Genomic DNA, 25182 nt, shown 5'->3' with positions numbered 1-25182 from the left:
TGGGGTGATATGTGCACATACCATCTGACATAGTATTTGATAAATTAACACTTTTTCTTCTTCAGGGTACGTAGGGATCCACAGGGCTATCATGCGGATAGTGTGATTGGAATGATCCAGGCACAAAACAGTTAAGCTTTCAGCTCCCGGGATGTCTCACGGTCCTCCTCCACAAATACCCAGGCCACAAGCATTCAGTTGTTTGTTTGGTGCGGCAGGATTCAGACGCACCTTTGTAACTGGACTGCCTCAGGCCATCCCAAGCTTTTATTTTATGTTTTATTTCTGTTTTTGAGTTAACAGTGCTGAGCGTCTTAATTAAGACGCATGCACTGTGACTCAGTCTACCTCCGCCGGGCCGCAACACCAGTAACACCTCTGGTGATTTCGCTGGGTCATGACAGAGCTTGCTAGCAGCGATGCTGGGGCCCGGACTGCAATCTGAAACATGGAGATGTCGGGTAAGGTGATTCTTGCTAATGGGGTATCGCGCGCGTCAGTCCTTTCTTCCAGCGCTGGAGATGCACCAGAAGTCTCTACAGTGAGGGCCCGCAGCCGTCCACTCCCTCACTAGACCACCAGGGCCTTATCGTCTGACGCCGGGGATCGGCAGCAGACGCTTCTGCTGCCATGAGGCCAGTGTACCCAGCCGGTTGATGCAGCTTAGGGGAGGTAGGATCTCCCCTGACAGCTCCGACCCAGACACAGATCCATCAAAGGTTTTCCAGCGTCTTGGTCACTCCTCCTCGTTTATATGAGACGCTCATAGTCCATTATTGGTGCTCACCTGACGCTGTTTGGTCTCAGGAGGTTTTGGGTCAGTCTCCCTGTATACCTCTCCCCAGGGTCAGGTATATAGTGCTCTATATTCTACCAAGCCTCGCGTTTGAGTAGTTGATACAGGGTCTATGACAACTTAATATTATATATGCTTTGTATGCATCTGTTTGCTAGCTGCTGTGTTAATACTGCCTTTTATTTTTTGACTGTCAGTTATAACTATCACTGTTTTTTCTCCTTATCCCTTTGTACAGGTGTGTGGGGGGTCTTTCTTGGTACTTCACATTTACTTGTTATTTGTGAAGGCTGTCACATTACATTGCATTGTTACCTTTATAATTGATATGTCAAAAGGTAAAGGGAAACAGGAGGTGGAGGCCCCTGTGCTGGTTTCATGTAAATCCTGTTTGGTGAGCTTGTCCCCTCAGGACTTTATAAAGGATGGTTTGGTCATCTTGGGTGTTCTCCTTGTCTCAGGTGATAACGCAGCTAGTGGATCATTTGGCTACTCCCACACTGCCTCCTTTAATGGGATACCCACAGCATGCTATGTTTGCCCCTCCTATACATGCTTCCTGGGTGGCTGTTTATGCCCAGACAATTCTCAGTTGGCTGTTGCGAACAGACCAGTAGTCCCTAAGGCGCCTAAGCGTAGTTTATCTTTGTATCAGTCTGTTCAGCATATAGATTCAGACACATCATCGGAGGAATCGGATGATGCGCCGGGTTCTTCACCAGGGTCTAGCTCGGGAGAGGAGGACCATCTTTCTACAGTGGATGTTCCTTCTTTTCTTTGGTGAGGGCAGTTAGATCAATCTTAAATATACAGGATGGTGAACCGGCTCCTAGAAAGAAGTCGCCAGTGTTTAAACCTAAGAAGGTGGTAAAAGCTGAGTTTCCTAAATCTGAGCAGCTCACTGAACTTATGGAAGAAGCATGGAGTAACCGGATATACTGTTCCATGTTATGAAAAGATTAGCATCTTTGTATCCTTTCCCAGCTACTGAATGTACTAAGTGGGGAAATACCTCCTACTGTGGATGCTCACATGAGACATTTTGTCAGGAATGCTACGGTGCCTATTCCGTCAGCATCTTCTCTCAAAGATCCTACAGAAAGGAAAATTGAAACATGTCTTAAAGCAGTATTTTCATCATCTGGAGCTGTTACTCGACCAGCTATGGCTGAGGCTTGGGTAGCCAAGGCTGTTGAAGAATGGACGGGGGCATTGGAAGATACTCTACCAAATGCTACCAGAGAACAGCTGACGTATATCTCCCACATACAGGGAAGCGGCCTCCTATTTGGGAGAAGCTGCAAAAGATGCTGTGCTCCTGGCTTCTAAAGCATTGGCAGCTTTGGTTGTTGCTCGTAGGGCCCTTTTGGTTTAGGTCCTGGAAAGCAGATGCAGGGTCAAAGAAGGCTCTGGAATCCTTACTTTTTTGGGGGCATATACTATTTTCAGCAGAATTAGATAAGATAATAGCTACTCTGGCAGCTTAAAAATCTGTAGGTCTGCCATCAACAGCTACGTTGAAGTCTAGGCTGTCTTTTTTTCGGTCATTTCTTTTTCAGGGATGAGCAAAAGGACAGTCTTCCTTCAGGCCGTCTAGTTTTCGCAGAACAACCAAAGGTCCTGGCCAGCCAGACATCCAGCTTCTAAGCCAGACAACAAACCCTCTGCCTGATGGGGCGGGCCTCCTCCTGGGGGATCCCGGGTGAGAGGCCGACTTCTTCAATTTGCGGACTACTGTCATCAAACAACAATAGACGATTGGGTCAGAGAAGTGGTCTCTCGGGTATGCCCTCTCTTTCCAGAGGCATCTTCCCCAGAAGTTTTTTTGCACAACTCTCCCATCAGATTCTATCAAGACCTTGGCCCTCCAGGAGGCAATTTACTCCCTGCTGCCGGCCGGGGGGATAATCCCGGCTCCTGTGAGTCAACAAGGAAGGGGTTATTCCAATCTATTTTTTGTTCAGAAACCAAATGTGTTTTACTGCCCTATTCTAAATCTGAAAATCTTCAAGTTCATCCATGTACCCAAGTTCCGTATAGAGATTCTTCAGTTATTTTGGCAATAGAACCTGGGTTTTATGGCTTCCCTGGACATTCAGAATGCGTATCTGCATGTGCCTATTACGCCATCCCACCTACAATTTCTACGGTTTGCTGTCCTGCAACAACAATACCAATTTCAGGCACTGCCCTTTGGTCTGTCAACGGCCCCTCGGGTCTTCACCAAAATAATGGCGGTTATGATGGCCTACCTCAGGCGTCAGGGAATCAGAATGCTACCATATCTGGACGACCTTCTGATATTGGCACAGTCTTCAGCTGTTCTACAACACAATCTCCAACTGACCATGGCCTGTCTACCGATGCACGGCTGGATCATCAATTGGAAGAAATCCTCTTTCTCCAACATAGCGGATGGTACATCTGGGGGCATTTCTGGGTTCTCAGACTCAAATGGTGTTTCCGACGCAATCGAAGGGTATCCATTCTATCAGCAATACAGGTCCAGGGGTTAATGGTATCCACCTTCGACATGGTGGAATATGCTCAGTTCCACTCCAGGCCACTGCAAAAATTGATTCTCTCCCGGTGGAATGGACAGTATCATCTAATAAAGTCCCAGGGGATACTTCTCTCTCCGGAGGTTCGTCTGTGTCTTGTGGTGGCTAGGATCATCTAGACAAAGGGCGCCCATTCTGGATTCCAAATTGGGTACTTCTCACCATGGACACCAGTCTTCGCGGTTTTCAGGGAAGATGGAAAAATCAGGAAAGTAATCTGCCCATAAGCATTCTGAAGCTGCGAGCAGTATACAAAGCACTCATCATAGAATAGGACCTGCTCCAGGGATGGTTGGTCCAGATCTAGTCCGACAGTGCAATCACAGTAGCCTATCTCAATCAGCAAGGAGGCACGCGACATCAAGCAGCCTTAGGGAAGTGACAAACATTCTAATCTGGGCAGAACGTCATCTTCAGGCTATATCGGCAATATTCGTCCCGGGAGTCCACAACTGGGAAGCGGACTTTCTGAGTCATCAGGACATACACGCCGGGAGGTGGCCTCTCCACCCGGGAGTTTTTCAACTCCTAGTGAACAAATGGGAACTACCAGACATAGACCTCATGGCATCACGTCACTACCACAAGGTCTCCAGGTACGGGTCCAGGACCAGAGACCCCTCAGCTGCCTTTGTAGACGCACTGGCAGTAAGATGGGACTTCAAACTGGTGTATCTCTTTCCTCCGATTTCCCTCCTTCCAAGGGTCCTCAGTAAATTCAGGCAGGAAGATGGAACTGTAATACTAGTGGCTCCTGCTTGGCCCAGACATAATTAGCTCACCGACATACGGAATCTATCCGTAGACATTCCGTTTCCTCTTCCTCTATGGCCAGATCTGTTAGCGCAAGGTCCCTGCCTACATCTGGACTTACCACGTCTGTCTTTGACGGCGTGGCTCTTGAGTCTTCCATCTTAAGAGCCAAAGGTTTCTCCAGCTCTGTGATTCAAACAATGATTAGGGCACGAAAACCTTCCTCTGCCCACATCAATTACAGAGTTTGGCATTCTTTTGGTCAATGGTTACCCGGGTACTTGCTTTTCTCCAGGCTGGGTTAGACCTTGGTCTCTGCCTGGCCACCCTGAGAGTGCAGGTTTCTGCACTATCAGTCTGGTTCCAGAGAGAGATTGCTTCTTTGCAGGATATTAGATTTTTTTTTTTAAGGGGGTTATCCGAGTTCAGCCACCCTTTGTCCCACTGGTAGCACCGTGGGATTTATCTTTGGTTCTCAAGGGGCTACAAGCTCCTCCATTTGAACCTCTGGACTCTGTTGATTTGAAATGTTTGACAGCAAAGACACTTTTTCTCCTCGCTATCTCTTCTACATACAGAGGCTCTGATTTGGCAGCGCTTTCTTGTTGCTCCCCATTTTTTATATTTCACCAGGATAGAGCTGTTCTCCATACAAGGGAGGGTTACCTTCCTAAGGTAGTGTCCCGTTTTCATGTGAACGAAGAGATTGTGGTTCCAGCTTTTCAGTCTCCAGACCTTTCTGTAGGTGAAGCCTCCCTAGATGTAGTTTGTGCTCTCCGTATATATGTGGAGTGTACAAACTCTGTTAGAAAATCAGATGCTCTTTTTGTGCTATATGGTTTTCAGAAACAAGGATGGCCAGCTAACAAACAGACTCTGGCTCGATGCTTACGTACGACTATCTTTCAGGTGTACACACAGCCTGATTTCCCTGTCCCAAACATGGCAACAGCACATTCTACCCGGTTTGTGTGGCACTCATGGGCATTTAGTCGTGGTGCCTCTGCTGAACAATTGTGCAAGGCAGCCACGTGGTCTTCTGTCCACACTTTTGTTAGGTTTTACGCCTTTGATACTTTTGCATCTCAGGATGCTTCCTTTGGGCAGCAAATTCTCCTGTCTGTTCAGGAGCGTCCCCCACCCTTAGGGGAACTGCTTTAGGACATCCCCATGGTATCCCTGTGGATCCCTATGGACCCTGAAGAAGAAAATAAGAGTTATGGTATACTTACCATTGATAACTCTTTTTCTTCGAAGTCCATAGGGTCCACAGAGCACCCACCCTGACGCACCTGGCTTCATTGGGTAATTTTTCTTTCGGTCACGGAATCCCTCATTTGCTGAGTGTTTCTGGTGTAGGATTGTTCTTCCTTCTCCTCTTTCCTTCTCCTGCCTGGGCTTGTTTACAAAACTGAATGCATGTGGCCGGGGGCAGGGTATATGTGGAGGAGGACCGTGAGGCATCATGGGAGCTTAAAGCTCAACTGTTTGGTGCCTGAATCACTCAAACCCCATTATCCCCATGGTATCCCTGTGGACCCTATAGACTTCGAAGAAAAAGTTATCAATGGTAAGTCTACCATAACTCTTATTTTCTTATCTTTGTACAGCTACAAGAAGTTTTTACCGAAATGTATTCGTGCCAAAATTCAAGACTATCATATTTTGACCCGCAAGAGGATTCGGTACAGGTTTCGAAGATTTATTCAACAGTTTAGTCAATGCAAAGCTACTGCCAGGGACTTAAAACTGAAATATCTTATAAACCTCGAGACTCTCCAGTCAGCTTTTTACTCTGAACATTTCGAAGTTAAAGAAGCCAGTCGGGATCCTTCAGGAGCAGATATTTTTGCCACCATTGTGGTAACTGGAAATGATGGGATTCGGTATTCAAGGGGCAGAGCTAAAGATCGAGAAACATTTGATGATCAGGTAAAACATGAAACAGAAATAACTTGTAGCTTAGCAGTGGATAGCATTAGGACAATTTTGGATCCATTACAACATTAGAATATTAACAAAAGCACATTATATTTTGGCTCCTCTTACTCTGGAACATTCAGCCAGATTAAAGCTTTATAACTACTGGGTTTTTTAAGTGCCTTTTACATGTGTTTTTTTAATATGTGTAAAATGCAAATGATTGGCTCTGACACTATAAATCATTAACCGTTTTACCTGCTGCATTAAACACATCTAGTATCTACTGTAGTCTGAAAAATGCTAGAAAAAAGATTATTAAATGTGTTTGTTATATGTCAAATGCAACTGAGCAGCACATGAAGGCTTCTTTGAAGGTGATGTGGAAAGATTGTAGTAGAAGTAAAATAGGCTGCATAATATACTTAAAAAATCTCTATGGGCTCTCAGTAATCATTAAAATGTATTGTAACCAATTACATTATACTCAATATGCATATGAAGTTATTCCATACTGCATAAAACAAAAATAAAATATTGAAGCTTTGGCACTGGGATCATAACTCAATGACTGTTCCATAAACGAATGAGAAATCAAAACCTCATATTTTTTCATCTCTCATTCTTTTATGCAACCTTCTTAGATAAGTCACCCTTATGTACAAAGCCTTCAATACCACTACCTCTTCATACAGCTATAACCTTGTGACCTGCACCTTACATCTGATAACCACCTTAAGGCTAAGCTGGGTACACAACTTCAGACCAACTGGTTTTTCAGACATTGGTAGAGTGTGTACGCTCACAAGACATCTAGTTTCATACAATCTTGGTCTTCTGGTCTTGTGAAAACATTTTTAAACCTGCTGAAAAATCAGGAGACCGGATTGCCAATCGCCAGACTAATTTAGAAGTGTGCTCGCTCTTGAGACTGGTTTGTCCAATTATTCTCCCAATTCATCCCAGTGAATGGTAGCCTGTCTACCAAAGACAGTGTGTACGGTGATTCAGCCTTTCAGCAGATGCAGATTGGAGGTCTGCTGAAAAATTGGACAAGTGTGTACGCATAGATTGGATGTAGAATCTGTGACCAGGTCTGCAGAACAATTGAATAAACAGCCTGATCTGGAGTCTGATCTCCCGAGTATTGGACAAGTGTGTACCCAGCTTTACATTACCACTTAGAAGACTTATCCCTTGCCACTTTTGGCATTCCATACCAATCAGACTCACAGACCTACAAATCTTAATATGTTCTCTGAAAACCCATCTCTATTAGAGCTTACTGGGTACACTCTTGTCCAATCCTCAGGAGATCAGACCCCAGATCAGACTGTTTATACAATCCTTCTGCAGACCTGCTCGCAGATTCTACATCCACTCCTCGCTACTCACTTGTCCAATTTTTTAGCAGACCACCAATCTGTGTCTGCTGAAACAGTCTGCTGAAAAAATACATTCACTGTGCAAGAAAGAGGATTTATTAATGATGAATTTAATTATAATTGTAAAGAGGGGGAGGTTGAGAATTAATAACCTGATTATTGGAGGGGGACAGGATTTCAGGTTTCCACAAAAACAAAATACTATAGCATGATGTTCCTTGCTGGGGTCCCCTGGCCAAAGCATTAATCCCCCCTAACTAGTCAGCCCAGGCAGGGGATTACTGGGGAAGTGGGGTTCCCCCCTCTCCAGGGCACCCAAGGCAAGGGCTGAAGCCCGGGGCTATCCCCCGGCACCCCTGGGCTGTGGTTGGTGAGTTGATAGTCCATTTTTAAAAGTGCAATATTGTCTTTTACGGGTGACACTACAGGTCCCAGCAAGCCTCCCCGCATGCTGGTACTTGGAGAACCACAAGTACTAGCAGATGGGGTATTAAGGGCTCGCTGGTACTTATAGTACCCCTGTAAAAGAAATAGTAAAATAAAAACCTAACACCAAATGTTTTAATAATTTATTTTGCTGCTCCTTCACCTGGGGGGCGGCGGCCTTTAAGCTCTTTTTCATGGCTGCTGCCCATCCAGGAGTTTCAAGGCGTCTTCGATCTTCATGAGCTCTTCTTCACTTCTCCTCCACTGTTGGACTGACACCCGCTGCCTTGCGCTGATTTATATAAGCCAGCATAAAGGGGTGGGGCGATGATGCGGCGAGATCTTGTATTTCAAAAATGGCTCCGCAATGCCATCTTTGATATGGAAAGCCGTGCCGTCGCCCTCTGCCGAACTCTGCAAGGTAAGCCATCTCTCGCATCGTCCACCCACAGCAACGCCCGCCACCACTGCCAGTCCCGCAGCGCGGGAGGTGCGAGAAACCCACCAGAACCTGCATAGCTGCCACACTGATGGTGTGTTAGGCTGCCGGGACTGGAGAACAGTCGCCAGTTCCAGTCTCCGCAGCCTACACACTAAAACATTGGTTGCCTGGTCGGTGGTCGGGTCTCCTAGTTTTTAAGCATACTTAAAACCCAGGATACCTGACAGGCGACCAGAATCTAGTCTGTGGATCTGTCTGCGGCGGGTACACACTTGTCCAATGTCGAGCAGACCCGTCAATCGGGAGTTGGATCTCCCGAAGATTGGACAAGTGTGTACCCAGCTTTACACTAATGCAACTGATTGCAGTCTGCACTACACTACCCTCACTACATGTTGTGTTTACATCTGCATTTATTTTGTCTCCCTTGTATGTTATAGATGTCCTGTTCTCCCGACATTCTGGGGGGCTTTGCCAAATCTATGATTATAAATTTAATTGATTGCTTAAAGCACAGTGGTACAACATTAGTTGAAGTGCCTATGTAATGTATTACAGGAATTACATACTTATTGTGACTTTCCTAACATCATTGATGTGAGCATTAAACAAGCAAGCAAGGATGATTCCAGTGAGAGACGAATAGTGACCATCCACAAACAGGACAACAAGTCTCTGGTAAATTATAATTTTTTCTTTTTAATTAAATTAAGCCCATTTTTTCTAGAAGTTCAGTGTTGCATAGTTCTGAATAGTGGTGGTATGATTAAATATGTATTGTTAATGCTGTTAATATGATTTTCTCAAAAAAAGTAGTATTGTATTAAAATGTGTATATATATAATATACACACACACGCATATATATTAATGTGATATTTCAATGTTACTAGTTTTTAGTGAGTCATACTAATCTTTGGAAATGGTAACTGTAATAGAGCAGTCAGTTGGGTGCACAATTTGTGCAACACAAAACATAGGGACAGAGGCTCGCAGGTCTGAAGGGCATTTTTTTTTTTTTTGGTGTCCGGCCTAGAGGCCGCTCGCTAAGCCGTGGGTGACCACCCATAGCTTTCGCGAGCGGCCAGATGATTGTCGCGACCATCGGGGCTTGTGACGAGACCCTTGTGGTAAGGCCTCATCTGCCGCAAGCTAATAGAACCGGAAGCTCACCACTGACATCACTCTTGATGTCAGTGGGGCCGCCCCCAAATGGGAGGCGTTCCTTTGGGAACGCCTCCATTTGGCCAGCGCCCCCCCCTCCCCCGACCCGCCTACCAAACGGGGCGAGCTGTCGATCAACATCGACAACCGCCTCTTTTGGATGCAAGCGCCGGAGCGAATGATTTCTCGCTCGCTCCGGTGCTCGCGCGCATGCGCATTGCCCGGCCATCGACCCACTTGCGAGCGGGTCTGACTCAGGCCCAGAGTCCATTAGTTGCGGAATCCGCCAGAACCGGTCCAAGTGACTTTCGCATATTAACTGTACAAGGCAAATTCTGCTCGCAGCCTATGGAGCCGTTACTGGCAGATAGATGTGCAAATTCAATTTGCCTATTTCAACTTCAAAGCCGGTCTAAACAGGTTGACCTCTGAAGTCCTTACATATTCATTTTTTTTGTGCTTATGCTGCTTTCTTGAGAAAACTGGATGCCCTAGTGTTTTAGAAGTCAAAATAGTGATCTACTAATGTAATGTTTACTCTAGGATTACTGACATTTTGAAGTAACTCTACATAGGTTGACTTATATTTAGAATATCTATTATGTACTTTGTGATGAGAGATGGGGTTACCAGGTATCATTAATAATGGTCAAGACTGCCTGGGATCCAATCTCAGGTCTGGAATGAGACTTAAGAGTCTGTAAATGTCCAAGTGTAAAAGCGAGTAAATATATTATGGCTTCATGTCTGAGTGGTGAAAGACTAAGCTAGTTTAAAGAGCTGCATGTTTTTACATTGCACTTGCCCTCGTATTTTACAAGGTATTGAAGCCCTGGCCACAGGGAGATATTCATGGACCATTGTTCCTTATATTTTTCTGTTGTTTCTCTCACTGTCCTGCCCAACTCAGACAAGTTAGTCCTAGTGGAGTATTAAGGGAGAGGTAGACGGTCTTCATCCTGTAACAAGCCCCCTAGTCATGAAGAAAGTGCAAGGCATTCCATCCCTCACACAAACCCATGCCCTGACAGCATTAGTGTGGGAACTGGGGAGATTAGAAGAATCTACATTTTGACACATGGTGTTTGAGACTGTACTGGCCCCTGGACTGGGAAGGGCAACATGATCATGCTGATTCCAGTTACTGGCATTCTGTGTCAGCCTAGTGAGTTGCACATTTGATGAAGCTTGGTCTAAACTATTGCCGTAGAAGGGAGCATCAACCATAAATATGAAGACACTGGGAAGGTTTGCCTTGTGTTGTGAGTAAATTCTCTGTACACTGCAACTGAGGCCAGTATGAGTACTCAAATTATTGTTTTGTTAGAATATAGGGTCCTATTCATCGGGGGCCGTCGATGATTGTTATCATCTTGCTGCGAGGGATACTTAAGTATCCAACTCGCAGCAGGGAAAACTTGATACCAAAGCAATTCATCATTGCTCCGGTGCGGTAACAGCTGCTGCGGAAAGCAGCTGTCCCCTCGGTTGGTATCGCAGCTACAGAAGTAGCTGCGTTACTTACCTCTTCCCTGGCAGCTGTGCGCATGCGTGACCTCGGCTGTGCGCCGACGGAGAAGTAGAGAAGAGGCGGTGGAGGGATCTGCTCGGATCCCTCTTCTCATCCCTGGAACTCCTTCCCATAGGAAGGAGTGGGGATCTGAGAACCAGCACCATCTGAAGAGTTTGCTGAATATCAGGTGGTCCATTTGGGGGCCCTGATGATGAATGGTCCGGTAACTAAAATATGCGGAAACTGGCGTTTCCCCATGGTTACTGGGCCATGTATCGATGATGAATAGGCCCCATAGTGATAGATTTAGTAACCTGTAGTGAAGAGAAGATACTGGTTGCTTATTTGTACCTAATACTGTCATAGCAAAGTGTCACATCTGTTTTGTAATTAAATTTATCTTGGCTGAGACAAAAATGCTATTTGTTTATATCACATTTTATTAACTGTTTATATGTTAACTAAATATTTTCAAACTGTACTCACTATGCCTTAGTTGTAAACAAAAGGGGACTGTGGGAAAGTAAACAGTGTGTAGACAATTTTGTTACTTCACTCCTGTGTTTTGTAACTGATAATTGTGTGGTGTACTGGGCTACTGAACTTTCACAAATCTTACCACAATCAGGTTTCCTGTGTCGCTCTGTTCTTGAGTGATCAGCAAACTATCTTACATGGTGACAGCTATTTGCAAACAACTTCATTTTCCTTCCTGAAAAACGCTTGTTGTTCCTTCCAAGTTAAGTGTACATGGTCTACTTCTTTATTTTTAATACTACAGGTTGTGTCTCCAATATCCAAAATGCCTGGGACCATGGGTATTTTGGATATCGGAATATTTTGTATTTTGGAATATTTGCATACCTAAATGAAATATCTAGGGAATGGGACCCAAATCTAAACACAGAATGCATTTATGTTTCCTATACACCTTATACACACAGCCTGCAGGTCATTTTATACTATATTTTCAATAATTTTGTGGAAGCTAAGTTTGTGTACATTTTGTTGCTCAAATAAAGTTACATACATGAATTCATTTATGTTTCATATACACCTTATACACAAAGCCTGAAGGTATTTTTATACAATATTTTTTTATAAGTTTGTGCCTTAAACAGTTTTTGTACATTGAACCATCAAAAAGTAAAGGTTTCACTGTCTGTCATGCTAAAAATATTCTGTATTTCGGAATATTTGGATATGGTAACATTTTATTTTGTCATCTCTCCCTTACATGTATGTAGATGCCTCATAACTCATAACTGCATTTAGTGGCTTACATGCTGGGTATACATTGTACTGCTAACGAACGATATATCTTTCAGTTTATCTGGCGGTGTGTGTACACAATAAAACTGTGACGATGTCCTTCACAGATATAGTTTATCAGCTGTGCTGCATGGGAGATGAGATGTATCTGAAATACCTATGTTTCACATATGCTTGTGTGTACACACGATCATCCGACCCATATGCTGTTCACAGGAACCAGCGATAATTACATGACAGCTGATTCTTCTGGCCAGACACATAGTGTGTATGCACAAGGTTGTTTGTACATAACCTTGACAAACTGTTAGATCGGTCGGTGGGTTGACCGATCTAACGATTTGTGGTTCAAATGTGTACACCATATTAGTTTCTGCTAAACATTTCAGAAGTTAATGTGGCTTGTGCAGTATTTACGAGGGGTATGCAATAAGTTTCCGGGTGTTCAAAAAGTATTCTACTTACAAACACCGTGAACATTTTAATCTTTTCAAAGTATTCACCAGAGTAGTCTATGCAAAGTTACATGTGCTCAAACCACTTGGTGAAGCAGCTGTACCAGTCCGAAGCAGGTATGTCTTTTACAGGTAGGATGAAGGTTTCCACTTCAGCTTCCGTTGACTCAAAACGAATCCCACGCATCTTGCGCTTGATTTGTGGGGGAAGTCGCAGGGGGCTAGGTGTGGACTGTATGGCAGATGACCAAGCTCCTGGATGCATTCATGGGCCAGAAAATCCACTACTTGTGGGCAGGTGCATTGTCGTGATGGAAAAGAGCACTACGAGAGTGAGTTCTTGGATGGCACCTGGATATGGCTTCCAGCACTTATGGCAGGCATTGTCTGGCGTATCAGTCCCCAGTGACTGCTGCATGAGTCGTACGGTAGATATATGACCGAGTTGGTTACGGGATGCCGGTGCTTGGAATCCCGGCGGTCAGAATCCAGAAGCTGGCATCCCCAAAACTTTAAGATACCGACACTTGACTGTCAGTATCCTAACCCTCCCTCCTTGGCGCCTGAACCTAACCACAGTACTTACCATCTGGATGCCGACGCCGGGATTCTGACAGATGTCGGGATGCGGGTTCTGGCATTGTAAGCGCCGGCATCCCAACTGTCTGGATATTGACCAGATCTTACATGAACAGTCTTGGCCACAAAAACAGCCACCATCTTCTTGGCCACACTGCGCTCACGCCGGAACTTCTGTGATGGCACACCTCCAACTGGGGTCCACTGGGTGGACTGTTTTGGTCTCTGGGTCGAAACTGTAGATAAAAGATTAATCGCCACTGGTGACCTCCCAGACAGAGTTTGAGCGACCGTCCTCAAACCTGGCCAACATGTTGCGACTCCAAGTCACTCGAGCCTCCTTCTGCTTTCGAGTCAGCTGAAGAGCTTATGCAGAGCAAATTGCTGAAAAAGTAAATTCTGTTCTGGCTATGATAGAAAGGTGTTTGACACAGCAAGCAGCGATGCACAGTGAGTTCTGAGTGCCGATCCCTGTCCACAGATGAAAGCACCTATGTGAGCGTCAGAGCTGGACCATGGAACAATGGAAGAAGGTGACCTGGTCTAATGAATCACAGTTTATTTTACATCATGTGGATGGCCATTGTGTTTGTCATTTCCCTGGGTAACAGATGTTAGTAGGGTGCACTATGGGAAGAAGGCAAGTTGAGGCAGTGTGCTGCTCTGGGCAATGTTCTGCTTGGGTCTTGGCATTCATGTGGCTATTGCTGTGAAAAGTACTACCCACCTAAACATTGTTTCAAACTAAGTACACCCCTTCATGGCAATGGTATAATCTGAAGGAAGTGGCCTCTTTCAGCAGGATAATGCTCCCTGCCTCACTGCAAAAAATGTTCAGGAATGGCTTGAGGAACATGAGAAAGGGTTCAAGTAGTTGACATGGCCTCCAATCGAGCATCCGTGGGATGTGCTGAAAAACAAGTCTGAGCCATGGAGGCCCCTCCTTGCAAATTACAGGATTTACAGAGAATCTGCTGCTAACATCTTGGTTCCAGATCAAATGTCTGTGGAGTCTATACCTCAATAGGTCAGAGCCTTTTGGTGGCACAAAGGGACCTACACAATATTAATCAGGTGGTTTTAATGTTATGGCTGAACGATGTGTGTATGTATGACTCGCAATCACCTGACCTTAGAGCTCACAGTTTCTGTCTTGCATTAGTTACTGCTCTATACAAACACCCACACACATTCCCTACCTTTCTTTCTGTCTCTTGCTCCTCCCCTTCCCCTCACTCATACTCATCCTCTCAGTGTCGAAAGTTCATCAGGGCCATGGAGGTCTACATGGTGCCCACCAAGTAGGCTGTAGAGTTTCTGATTTGAAATGTCTATTTAAGCAAGTTCCCTCAGGATGTCTTCCAGTGCCTAAAACTGAACTGATCTGAAGGCACAGACTGCTATATACAAGTAGGGGGCAGACAGAGATCCACAGGAAGAGCAGTGAGTCGGAAGATCAACTTTCCTGCACCTGCACTGACTGTTACTAATTTCCTCCAAGCACATTTTCATATGCAATGCTCTCCACTGTTGGTCTGAAGAGATTTCTTTACTCTGCTCCTGATATGCAACATTCCAAACAGTCAGAGTGGGGTCTTCCAACAGCCTTTTCATTCTGGCTCCTAATGGCAAACAAACAAAAATTTTTATACCTCAGTGTTGAAGTAATGGTGTCTAAATACTCTATATAAATGGATAGATAGGTAATTTTCAGGACTAAAACAATTTTAGCAAACAGTGAGGGAGACTGAAGATGTACTTCAAGGTCCATTCTTCACCCCAGGCAATGCCGGGAATCCCAGCTTTTGGCCAAAAGTCATGGGATAGCAGTAGTGGTAGGGCGTCACCGTACTGTGACATCTTGGATATGCCCAGACTTGCATCAGTTGTAATCTGACATCGTGTGAGTCAGTTTTAACACCGGCTAGGCTGCTCATGACAAGGCGATCTGAAAGACGCGGTATGATAATGGGTGCCCGACGAATGGGACTTTCCATTTCCAAAGTTGTGTAGACATTCAACATTCCACATTCTTCGATCTACAATGTCACACGTGTGCCGGGAATACCGCATGGGAGGCATTACCACCCACGGTGTACAGGGCAGTGGCCGACCACAGGTGCCTAATGATCGTGACCAGTGGCATCTGGCCAAAATTGTTGTGATAACAGACAAGTGACAACGGAGTGCCCCTGTTAACACTAAAACACCGTACACAGTGCCTCACCTTGGCTTGTGAAGTCGCTAATTGGACCCTGGAGTACTGGCAACATGTGGTGTGGTCTGATGAGTCACTGTTCCAGTTATTTCGGGCTGATGGTAGGTTCGTGTCGGCGCAGACCCCATGAGGTCATTGACCCAGTTGTCAACAAGGCACCATGCAGGCTGGTGGTGGTTCCATAATGGTGTTGGGTCTGCTGGTCCGCCTAAACACGTCATTGGCTGGTAGCCGCTTTGTTGCATTGACTGATGACCATTTGCAGTCCTTCATGGACTTCATGTACCCCCACAACGGGACTTGACATGGTGCATTATGCTGCTGGAATATTCCAGCAGCATAATGCACCATGTCATGGGTCCCAAGTTGTCCAGAATTAGTTTGAGGTGCATTTTAGAGAGCTCCAACGAATGGTGTGGCCACCACGTTCGCCCGACATGAACCTAATCAAGCATTTAAGTGACCTGGAGATGTCCATTTACACCCAAGACTCTGCACCTACAAATAGCAGTGAGCTGTGGAAGCTATTCAGATGGCATGGGTCAAAATCTCTCCAGAGGTCTTCCGTCCACTTGTGGAATCGAAGCCACATTGAGTTGCTTGAGCGCCGGGCTAGAGGCGGACCTACACGACACTAGGCATCACATGACTTTTGACACTTCAACGTGTGTACGTGTGTGTGTATTTTATTGTATCTACTCGTTAATTTATAACGTAATGCAAGGACCAGTTAATGTACCAAAATTTAAAAGGGCGACCAGATCCAGCAAATTATTTACAAGTAAAAGTATTTTCTTACTGCTCATCTCTAACATTACTAAACATGGATATGTAGCTATGCACTGGCTGCTTTTTTTGGCATTTGATAACTGCTAAGTTATTTTTAATTCTTACGAAGTAAGCTTTTCTGTATATTCTACTTTGAGATGTTACACTAAAAAGTAGGCTATATTGCATGTGAATTAAAGGCAATTTCAGAAGCAGATGCAATTCTCCACACACACCTTAATCTGTTACAGGTAAATTCTGTTAGCAGCTCCTTAGGCTATGAGCAGAATGTGCCTTCTGCAGTTATTGCATAGAAGCCTAGTTTGCCGCTCCAAATTGAATCTGCCTCTCAGAGTTAACGAAACCAGGCATCTTGTTGGCAGGTTGGAATTATATTTTATGGGCCTTATTCAGAGTCAGACGCTTATGGACTTACGAAATATGTACACAGAAAAGGTTTTGTGACTTATTCAGAGTTAGTCACATACACAAGTCTTGAGATGTAAGTCCCTCTCCTTGGCAGAGGTTCCCTGCACTTTTTGCACCTAGATCTGATGTGGGCAGATTCCCACTGGGGGTGTGGTTTCTGAATTCTGGAATTGCTATGAATTGCAATATACAGTACAGCAGGGACGGGGAACCTTTTGATATATATAACATTATTAGCGGGCCTGGTGCAGGCCACGCTCCTCCATGTGATGTCACACGGGAGCCGGGGCGCAATCGCCAGCGATTACAGCAATGCCCCGAGCATCCTGAGGATGCTACGGGGAGCTGTAAGAGCAGCGGTTTGACCGTCTGACGCGTCCTAAGGATGCTCCAGGGGTGGCACTGCTGCATAGATTCTGGCTGCTGGGTGCCATTCTAGGCACCCTACTAGCCAGGTGAGGCTAGCAGAAAAAAGCTGAGGGCTAGACCAAATGATTTCGTAGGCCTTATACAGCCCCCGGGCCTGAGGTTACCCATCCCTGCAGCACAGTGAAAACACATTACAGTTAATGGTCAGATAGAGCAGATCGTAAGTATCCAAATGGATTGAAGCCTGTAGCAAACACAAATAGGAAATGTTATTTTATTTAATGCCAACACTTAAAAATGTATGAGCAGGCTTCCCCTACCCCAACTGAATATGAAGCATTTTTTATTTGCGTAAAAGGATTGTGATCTGCAGTGTAAAATAGTGTTGAGGCACTTTTAGGGGTTTTGCATAAATGGGAATGTTTTCATCATGTCTAATAAAAAATGCAACTTGAGACCTAAAAAGATGCAAATCGCATCTCCATCTGACTCTGAATAAGGCGCTATGTTAATTGTGTGAATTGGCATTGCATTCCATTACTGTTTTTAGTATGTTTTAGTGCATTTTTACTTTTTTTTTTTTTTTATCATGAGTTATTTAGAACTACAAAGCTGTTTTAATTCTGTGAAAAAAGTGGTGTATGAAAATTGGAAACCACTTTCTGAACCTGTCCATGCATCCCTAAAGCCCTTCTCCTCAAACCCTAATCATACTCAGTAGCCAGGCACCGTTTAGTCAGGGTTTAGGAAGGCCAAAAATAGCTCCATCTCTGATCTTCCATCCAAAGCCAACATGCCAATTTGTAAATCAAAAGTAAAGTGAAACGTTGCACATTGTTATCTGACCCTTTCCCCATACCCAAAGTGAATTCCACATACTATGCTAATGTTCTTTTTGTAATAATTGTCAGTTATGTCCTGGAGCACACTGCCTGTTTTCAGATTGTTCCTAGCGCTTGCCATTGGAAGTGTACAATACTGGTGTAGGATACTTTAAATATACAGGGCTGTTAGAATTAAAATATCCCTACTTGAAGCACTCTGAAACAAGTTATAAGGCTTATAGTAAGCGAAATTTCGACACCAGACACTTCAGATATAAGTATTCATATGTGTTTGTGTATTTTATCAATTATAACTTCACTTTGTTAAACCTGCATTGTGAAACAGGTGACCCTTTCTCTAACTAATGGCCACATTATATTCTCTAGGAAGTGGAATTTTCCTCATTAAAGGAAGCATTGTCCTTTGTGTCTCTAATTGATGGGTATTACAGACTGACAGCAGACGCACACCATTATCTTTGCAAGGAAGTAGTGCCTCCTCAAATACTGGAAAGTATTCAGAGTTATTGCCATGGCCCTGTTTCGTAAGTATACTTTGTATTAAACACTTGCCCATTTAAAAAAAAAAAAAAAATGTTATGCCTTCTTGTTTTTCAAACGCAAACTACTACTTTTTATTTATATTTTTTAAATATATACAGTATGTATATCATTCAGTGATTCTTAACCACAAATATCAAGATATCTTCTCCTAAAAGTGTACTATTCACAGCTCCTCAAAACGCCAAACTTTAAATCAGTTGTGATTTGATCTTGCTTGGTGCAAAATTCGGGTGGGACAGTAACCTCCATCTCCTCATATGTGATTCCATTGTTTGACAATATTGTATCTAGTCTGCTCTGCGAAGCACATGAAGAACTAGAGCAGTGCCTTGCACTTGCTTGTTTGGCAGGTGCATCAGCCAGACAGACTGAAGTGTGTACATTGGGCTTTAATAAGTATTTGGGGTGCTGTTAACTGAAGTTGTGGGCAATGAGATTATCATTGTGACTTACACATATGGTAGAGATGCCATGTTTCACTGGGTATGATAGTAACGTATATCTAGTTAGTGTTTCAGTGGGAAAACAAATTGCCACCTCATCTGGCTTTTGCTATCAATAAATTACAACCTGTACAAGACCAACTAAAGTTGGATGTAGGGGATGTGGTTACCATCCCGGTGGTCAGAATGGCGGCGGCGGAATCCCGACAGCAGTCATAATCCCGGCTCCAGAATCCCGACCACCGGCATTCTGATTGTAAGTATTAGGCTTAGGGGGATGGCGCTGAATTGAATCGCCCCCTTTATCTGAATAGGGTTTAAGAGTATATACTATGTAACAGTTCTGCAGACCTTGAGCTTGTGATTTTATAAGGTTTCATTCCCACCTCATAGAACATTTTTATCATGAAGCCAAAAATGTAACTGCTAATTAATCTGGTAAAACAATGTACATGTGTAACTGTAGGTTACCATGGTAAATAAATGGATGTACAAAGTGTTCTCACTGCAAAATAATCAGATCTTATGCTATAGCCAAAATGTTAAGCAGCTGCTAAATCCTGACAAGAGAAGTCTGTAATTGCTTCAATTAGGCCTAGCGCTATATGTATTCTAATCCAGTGTGTCCTCAGAATCAACAACATCTAGCTGCTAAAGACCTATTCCAAGAAAGTTTAAAATGATTCAGTATGTGTTGGGTGGTCACATTGGTATATGCCTTTCTGAGGTATGCGGCAGGGGGCCCCAGGCCTGCAAGATATTCCATTTTCAACATCAAATGTTAAACAATGCTTTGATCGTAATTCTTCCTTTCCTAATTAGTTGTTATGGCCAACCGGATTATAAATTGTACTTCTATATACATTCTAGCGTAATGAATAGAACCAGGATTGCATGAACTAAAAGTTGGCAAACTAGGGTACATCACATATCTGTTATTTTTCTCCTGAAAGTGATTATATTTTGCTACATGTTTTTTACAATTTGCCCATTATTTTAGCCTTACAAAATTGGAGGTAAGAGATATATAGCCACATTGTACAAACAGACATGGGGGCTTCTGCGCTCACCTGAGACATGATTAATGCTATTCAAACTGTACTCTATATTAAAGCTATGCTGTGTATTACAGACAGGGACTGTTTTTCCTTTATTGCAGTACATGTTAAATGACCAACTCATGCCAAAGTCTTTCTTCTCTAAATATAAAGTTGCATTTCAGTGCTATAGCTATTCACATGATCATTGCTGTGCTTTATAACTGGTCCAATTCTTAGCTGCACACTGCTCGTAAATAGCTTACTCCCCCAGCAATAGCAGCTATTACACACCTTTAAAATCACCGGACACATGTTGGATAGGGAGGGTTGCTATATTAAGCATATGGTCACATTGGATCGGTGTACAGATTATATATTTTATGTAATGTCAGTCACAAATGTCCAATATGGAAAACTATAATAGTAATTCAAAAATTCTGTAAATATACACTAACAAGCTTATATTGATAAAGTGCATAGACTGATGCTTCACATGTTAAATTGTGTCTTAAAACCAGGTGATTGTTAATCTTTTCCATGATTCGCCAAATAAGAATATTTACATTCCATTTGTTAAATTTTAAGAGATTCGTAGTACAAATACAGCTTTGGACCCTGGCTTTCTACTGGGTAAAGATAGTTTAGTGAAGCAAAGTAGCTACATTTGCAAAGGATTAGAAGCTTACATTTCCACTGACTCATGGAAGCGGTACCATGGAACTGTCAATCAATGCAGAGATTATATTTTGGAAATTAGATTATTGTAATAAAATAAAGGAATAGAGGGAACATTTTGTAAGTGCATTCTTTGCTATGCTGATGGCAATTTGTACTACACAAAATGGTTGGGTTTTTGCCAGGCTCACAGATGGTGAAGTTTTTCTCTTTCTGTAAGTTTTTAATCAGTGTTAATATGTCTGATACACTTTGCAGTGTGTAATTAATTTAAAAAGTCAATCAGCATGACAGTTGCAGTAGCCAGTCAGCAAAAGTAACTGTCTTTAATTGCTTTATACAGGCATTATACCACATTCATGTGGTATACCAGTATGATTTTTAACATCTATAGTACACAGAAACAAATTTGTCTGAGTCTTGCAGGTTCCTTTAAAGTCAGTTTTATTAGGTCAAATTTATGTAATTTTCACGATTTTGTTTGTAACACTACATTCAGTAGGTATACTGTAGATTAGAACATTGAACTACCTTGGTTCTCTACTCCAGTCCTCAAGTACCCCTAACAGGTCATGTTTTGTGGATTTCTTTAATCATGCACAGGTGAGTTTATCAATTTTGCAGGGTCAGTAATTATCCGCCTGCTTCCACAGACAGAAATCCCAAAAGCATGATCTGTTGGAAGTACAGTACTTGAGGGCTGGAGTTGGGAACCACTGACCTAGAGGATTGACCAAACTTTTATGCATGTTCAGGAGACAATACAAAGGTGTTACTCGGTGTTGTATATTAAAAAAAAAATCTAATTTCCCATCCATGAAATACTCATTGAATGAAAGGTAATTGGTCACTAGGAACACTAATGTAATGTGTGTTATCAGAATGTTGGCATAAAATTTTGTGTACATAGCTTCATCTATAATCATTATAGCCTTGCTCTTATCATAAAGATACAAAAATTGATAATTCAATAAAGTGCGCAACAATCCCTGCTGCCTTCCCACTAATCAGAAAAAAAAGGATCTCACCACAATAATCCCAGATATCGATAACTAAACATAAACCTCTGAAGGTAAGATGGCGCTGGTGTTTATAACATATATAAGTGAAAAAGTCAATAAAGAAATACTTAGACTTAAATGTAGGTCAATTAGGAACAGAACTTCCCCAAAGTGGCATCAATTCATAAGATGGCACATCCAGTTTAACATGAAAAAGACACAAAATACATACAGTATCTTTTCTAACGGTATACAATCAGGAAACCAGCTGCCTTAATACCGACAGCCGGCTACCCGACTGTCATATCCCGGCGAGGGTGAAATGCCGGGCGTCTAGATGTAGACACCTGACATTTCCCCGATCGAAGGGATGCCAGGAGCGGACAGCCGCGGGGGGGAGGGGGGGGGTTAGGTTTAGGGCACCCGGGGGGTGACTTAGGGTTAGGCACCCCACCGGAAGGTTTAGGGTAGAGGGAGGGAGGGTTAGGATTAGGCACCCCCGGGGGGGACTCGGGGTTAGGCACCCCCCGGGGGACTTAGGTTTAGGCAGCGCTTAGGGTTAGGCACTTAGAGGGGGGATTAGGGTTAGGCACTTGGGGGGGGAGGTTAGGGTTAGGCACCCTTAAGAAGAGTTAGGGTTTTAGGTTAGGTTAGTTTATACTTACCTTATCGACGATTGGGATTTCCAGTGCTGTCGGGCTTCCGGAAACTCTGCTTTTGTCGGCCAGGCGCTGCCGGGATTCCATGCGGCCGGCGATATTTCTTACCGATTCCTTTCTAACACCATGTTTCAACAGAATTAGCAGATATGACATTCATATGGCTATTTCAATATGGCGTACCCCACTCACTAAAAAATGGATGGAATTTAAGCTCATAAAGGGTTCTTTTTATCCTTCCAAATATCTTCTTTACAGGAAAAAAAGTGGGTGCGTACCCTACTCACATGGGTAGGGTCTTTCAAACTCGTATGAAGGTATCTTTTAGATAGGGTATATTCTTGTCCAGTCCCCCAAAACCGCTGTAATCAGTGTGCAGATCCTCATAAATTGAAGGAGACGATGGTCTTAATCAAAAAACAATTTTATTTACAGACGAGATAAAAAACTGCTGGTAATATGGAAGCTAAATAGATGTTAAAACAGAAATGACCTGATGGGTGTAGTAAGTGGCTTTCAGAACTCCACAAACGGCATGGGCATACAGCTCCTCCGATAGTGATGAATATTAAATGAATCCCAAAGTCCCGTCACCAACGCGATTCAATCCCTATGTGGGATCTTTTTCAAGGTATATGGGATATCATATTGAGCATCATCCTATATACCCTCCTTAAGGATAAAGGATAAAAAGAAACCTTTATGAGCTTAAACTCCACCCGGTTTTTAGTGAGTGGGTATGCCATATTGACATAGACCAATTAATGTTGTTATATCTGTCTATTCTCTGTTGAAACACTATATTAGAAAAGATGTATGTTGTGTCTTATGTTAAACTGGATGTGCCATCTTATGAATTGATGCCACTTGGGGGAAGTTCTGTTCCTAATTGACCTACAATTTAAGTCTAAGTATTTCTTTATTGACTTTTTCACTTATATGTTACAAACACCAGCACCATCTTGCTCTTATCATAAATTTCAATGACTGGATTAATCCTCCCATGTGTATTCAATTCCGACATTCACAAAAATTCAACATCAAGCTCAAGCCTATCACCAGGGTATTGGGGTACATAAACTAAACATTTTCTATAGCTGCTAGTGATCCAGATGGGGATGTAGTCTGGAAGCCGACGGTCTAAATGCCAACCGCAGGCTTCCAGACTCTCTAATCCTGGCGTGGTACTAATGACAGGCGTCAAACTCGATGCCTGTCATTAACCATACGCCAGAATACTGACATCAGGCATACCGAGCGAAGGTAAGCTGGGCGCGGACAGCCGCAGGGGGGGGAGGGTTAAGTTTAGGGCTCCCGGGGGGACTTAGAGCACCCCCGGGGAGAGGTTAGGGCTATGCACCCCCCCGGGGGACTTAGGTTTAGGCAGCAGGGAAGGGGGGATTAGGGTTAGGCACTTGGGGGGGAGGTTAGGGTTAGGCACCCCTAAGGGGGGGTTAGGGGTAGAATTAGATTAGCGATACTTACCTAAAGGACGATCAGGATCTTCACCCTTGCCGGGCTGCCGCTGTCGGGATTTGAACCGCTGGCCATAAGGCTAGCGGTAATACCTACTACACCCTAAACGGGATATGAATAATTAAGGATCCAAATTCTTCAACTTGCTTAATTTGTTCTGTTCACTGCCTGTGTAATGCAGTTATGGCACCAATAGGACTGTATTTAAAACAGTGTTTGACTATATCAAACTATCAAAAAATGTTTGCAGGAATGTTTCATCCTTGCCAACACTGACCCTGCCTTTCTGGCATTGCCAAACATCATGAAATAATTTCGTAGGACTGCTGACGTGTGGGCCATCACATTTTCTATTTTGGGGGGCATTGGTGAAATCACATGCTACCTGTCCAGGGTTGCATAAAATTGGATTTAAAAAAAAAATACAGATTTATTTGATTTAAATAGGAATTTTTATTAATTTTTTTTTTCTAAATAAACGTTTAAAATTTAAAACCTTTACTTAAAAATAATAATTTAAAAAAATCCTAATGCCAAAAACTGATTTAAATCAAATAAATCTGGTTTTGTTTTTTTTGGTTTTTTTTAAATCCGATTTTATGCAACCCTGCCTGTAACTACACCCCACTATGGATGTAACTCTCTTTGCACAAAGTATGGACAAATTGTTACTCCTTTTGTTCCACCAGAACTTCAAGCTCAAAGAAAAACAGATATTAAGTATGTGCAATAAAGGTTAGGCATGCCAGGATTGCTTGTCCCCTGGTTATTTCCTGGTATTTTATCTGCTTCTTCAGCAAGTGGAGGAGCTGCTCCACTCCAGAAGGTGAGATGTTTGGAGAGAATAATGCCCAGCTGCATGGAGCTACTGCCCTATTCCAGGTTCGCTCTGGACTCTCAGCCAGCTTTGCTAAGGGAGGAGGTCTACTGGTGCATACAAAATTGACCAAACTAGAGAAGGTTTTTAGATATATACAGCTACTTTGAGAAGCTAGCAGCGGATTATGGTGCCAGCGACTACCATCCAGGAACGAGACAGCTGGAGGTCAAAGGGGCTCTTGATGTATACCTATATGATGAGATGATAGCAGAATCTCAGCATTGGACTGCATTGTGTCAGTGGTACTTGTAAGCAAATACCTGGAAGGAGAACTGACAGTAAAAGAGAATGTGAGGAGAAGAGAGAGGAAAGGGTGCACATTGCACTCAGCTTGTGGCTAAAGGCATGTGGTAGGACTTGCCAGCACTGCAGAGCTTCCAGGACAGTTTCTTTCCACATGGCTAATTTTGGTTTTGCATTTGGGAGTGACAGTACTGGACTTAGAGGATTTTCAATACCCAAGTTATTAACTAGTCACCAGATATGTTCGCTAAGGACTCCTAAGATGTTGGGAATCACATGGGCTTTAATATTTTACAACCTTCGCACAGTTGGTAGTTGTTTAGTTAAA

At 43.4% G+C, this 25182-nt stretch overlaps 1 protein-coding gene across 1 annotated transcript in view; it reads left to right on the top strand.

The window, feature by feature from the left end:
- Positions 1-25182, top strand: part of JAK2 (Janus kinase 2) — a 251653-nt gene that overhangs the window by 153724 nt on the left and 72747 nt on the right. Inside the window, exons 6-8 of the mRNA XM_088476585.1 lie at positions 5721-6042; positions 8842-8961; positions 18261-18418. Of these exons, the coding sequence (XP_088332711.1) occupies positions 5721-6042; positions 8842-8961; positions 18261-18418 (600 nt within the window). The remainder of the gene's footprint in view (positions 1-5720; positions 6043-8841; positions 8962-18260; positions 18419-25182) is intronic.

Source organism: Taudactylus pleione, unplaced genomic scaffold, assembly GCF_031769625.1.
Source record: "Taudactylus pleione unplaced genomic scaffold, aTauple2 ptg000190l, whole genome shotgun sequence".
In the NCBI taxonomy this organism is placed as follows: Eukaryota; Metazoa; Chordata; class Amphibia; order Anura; family Myobatrachidae; genus Taudactylus; species Taudactylus pleione.
Note: the sequence above shows the minus strand (reverse complement) of the source record. Positions and strands in the feature narration are given on the sequence as shown.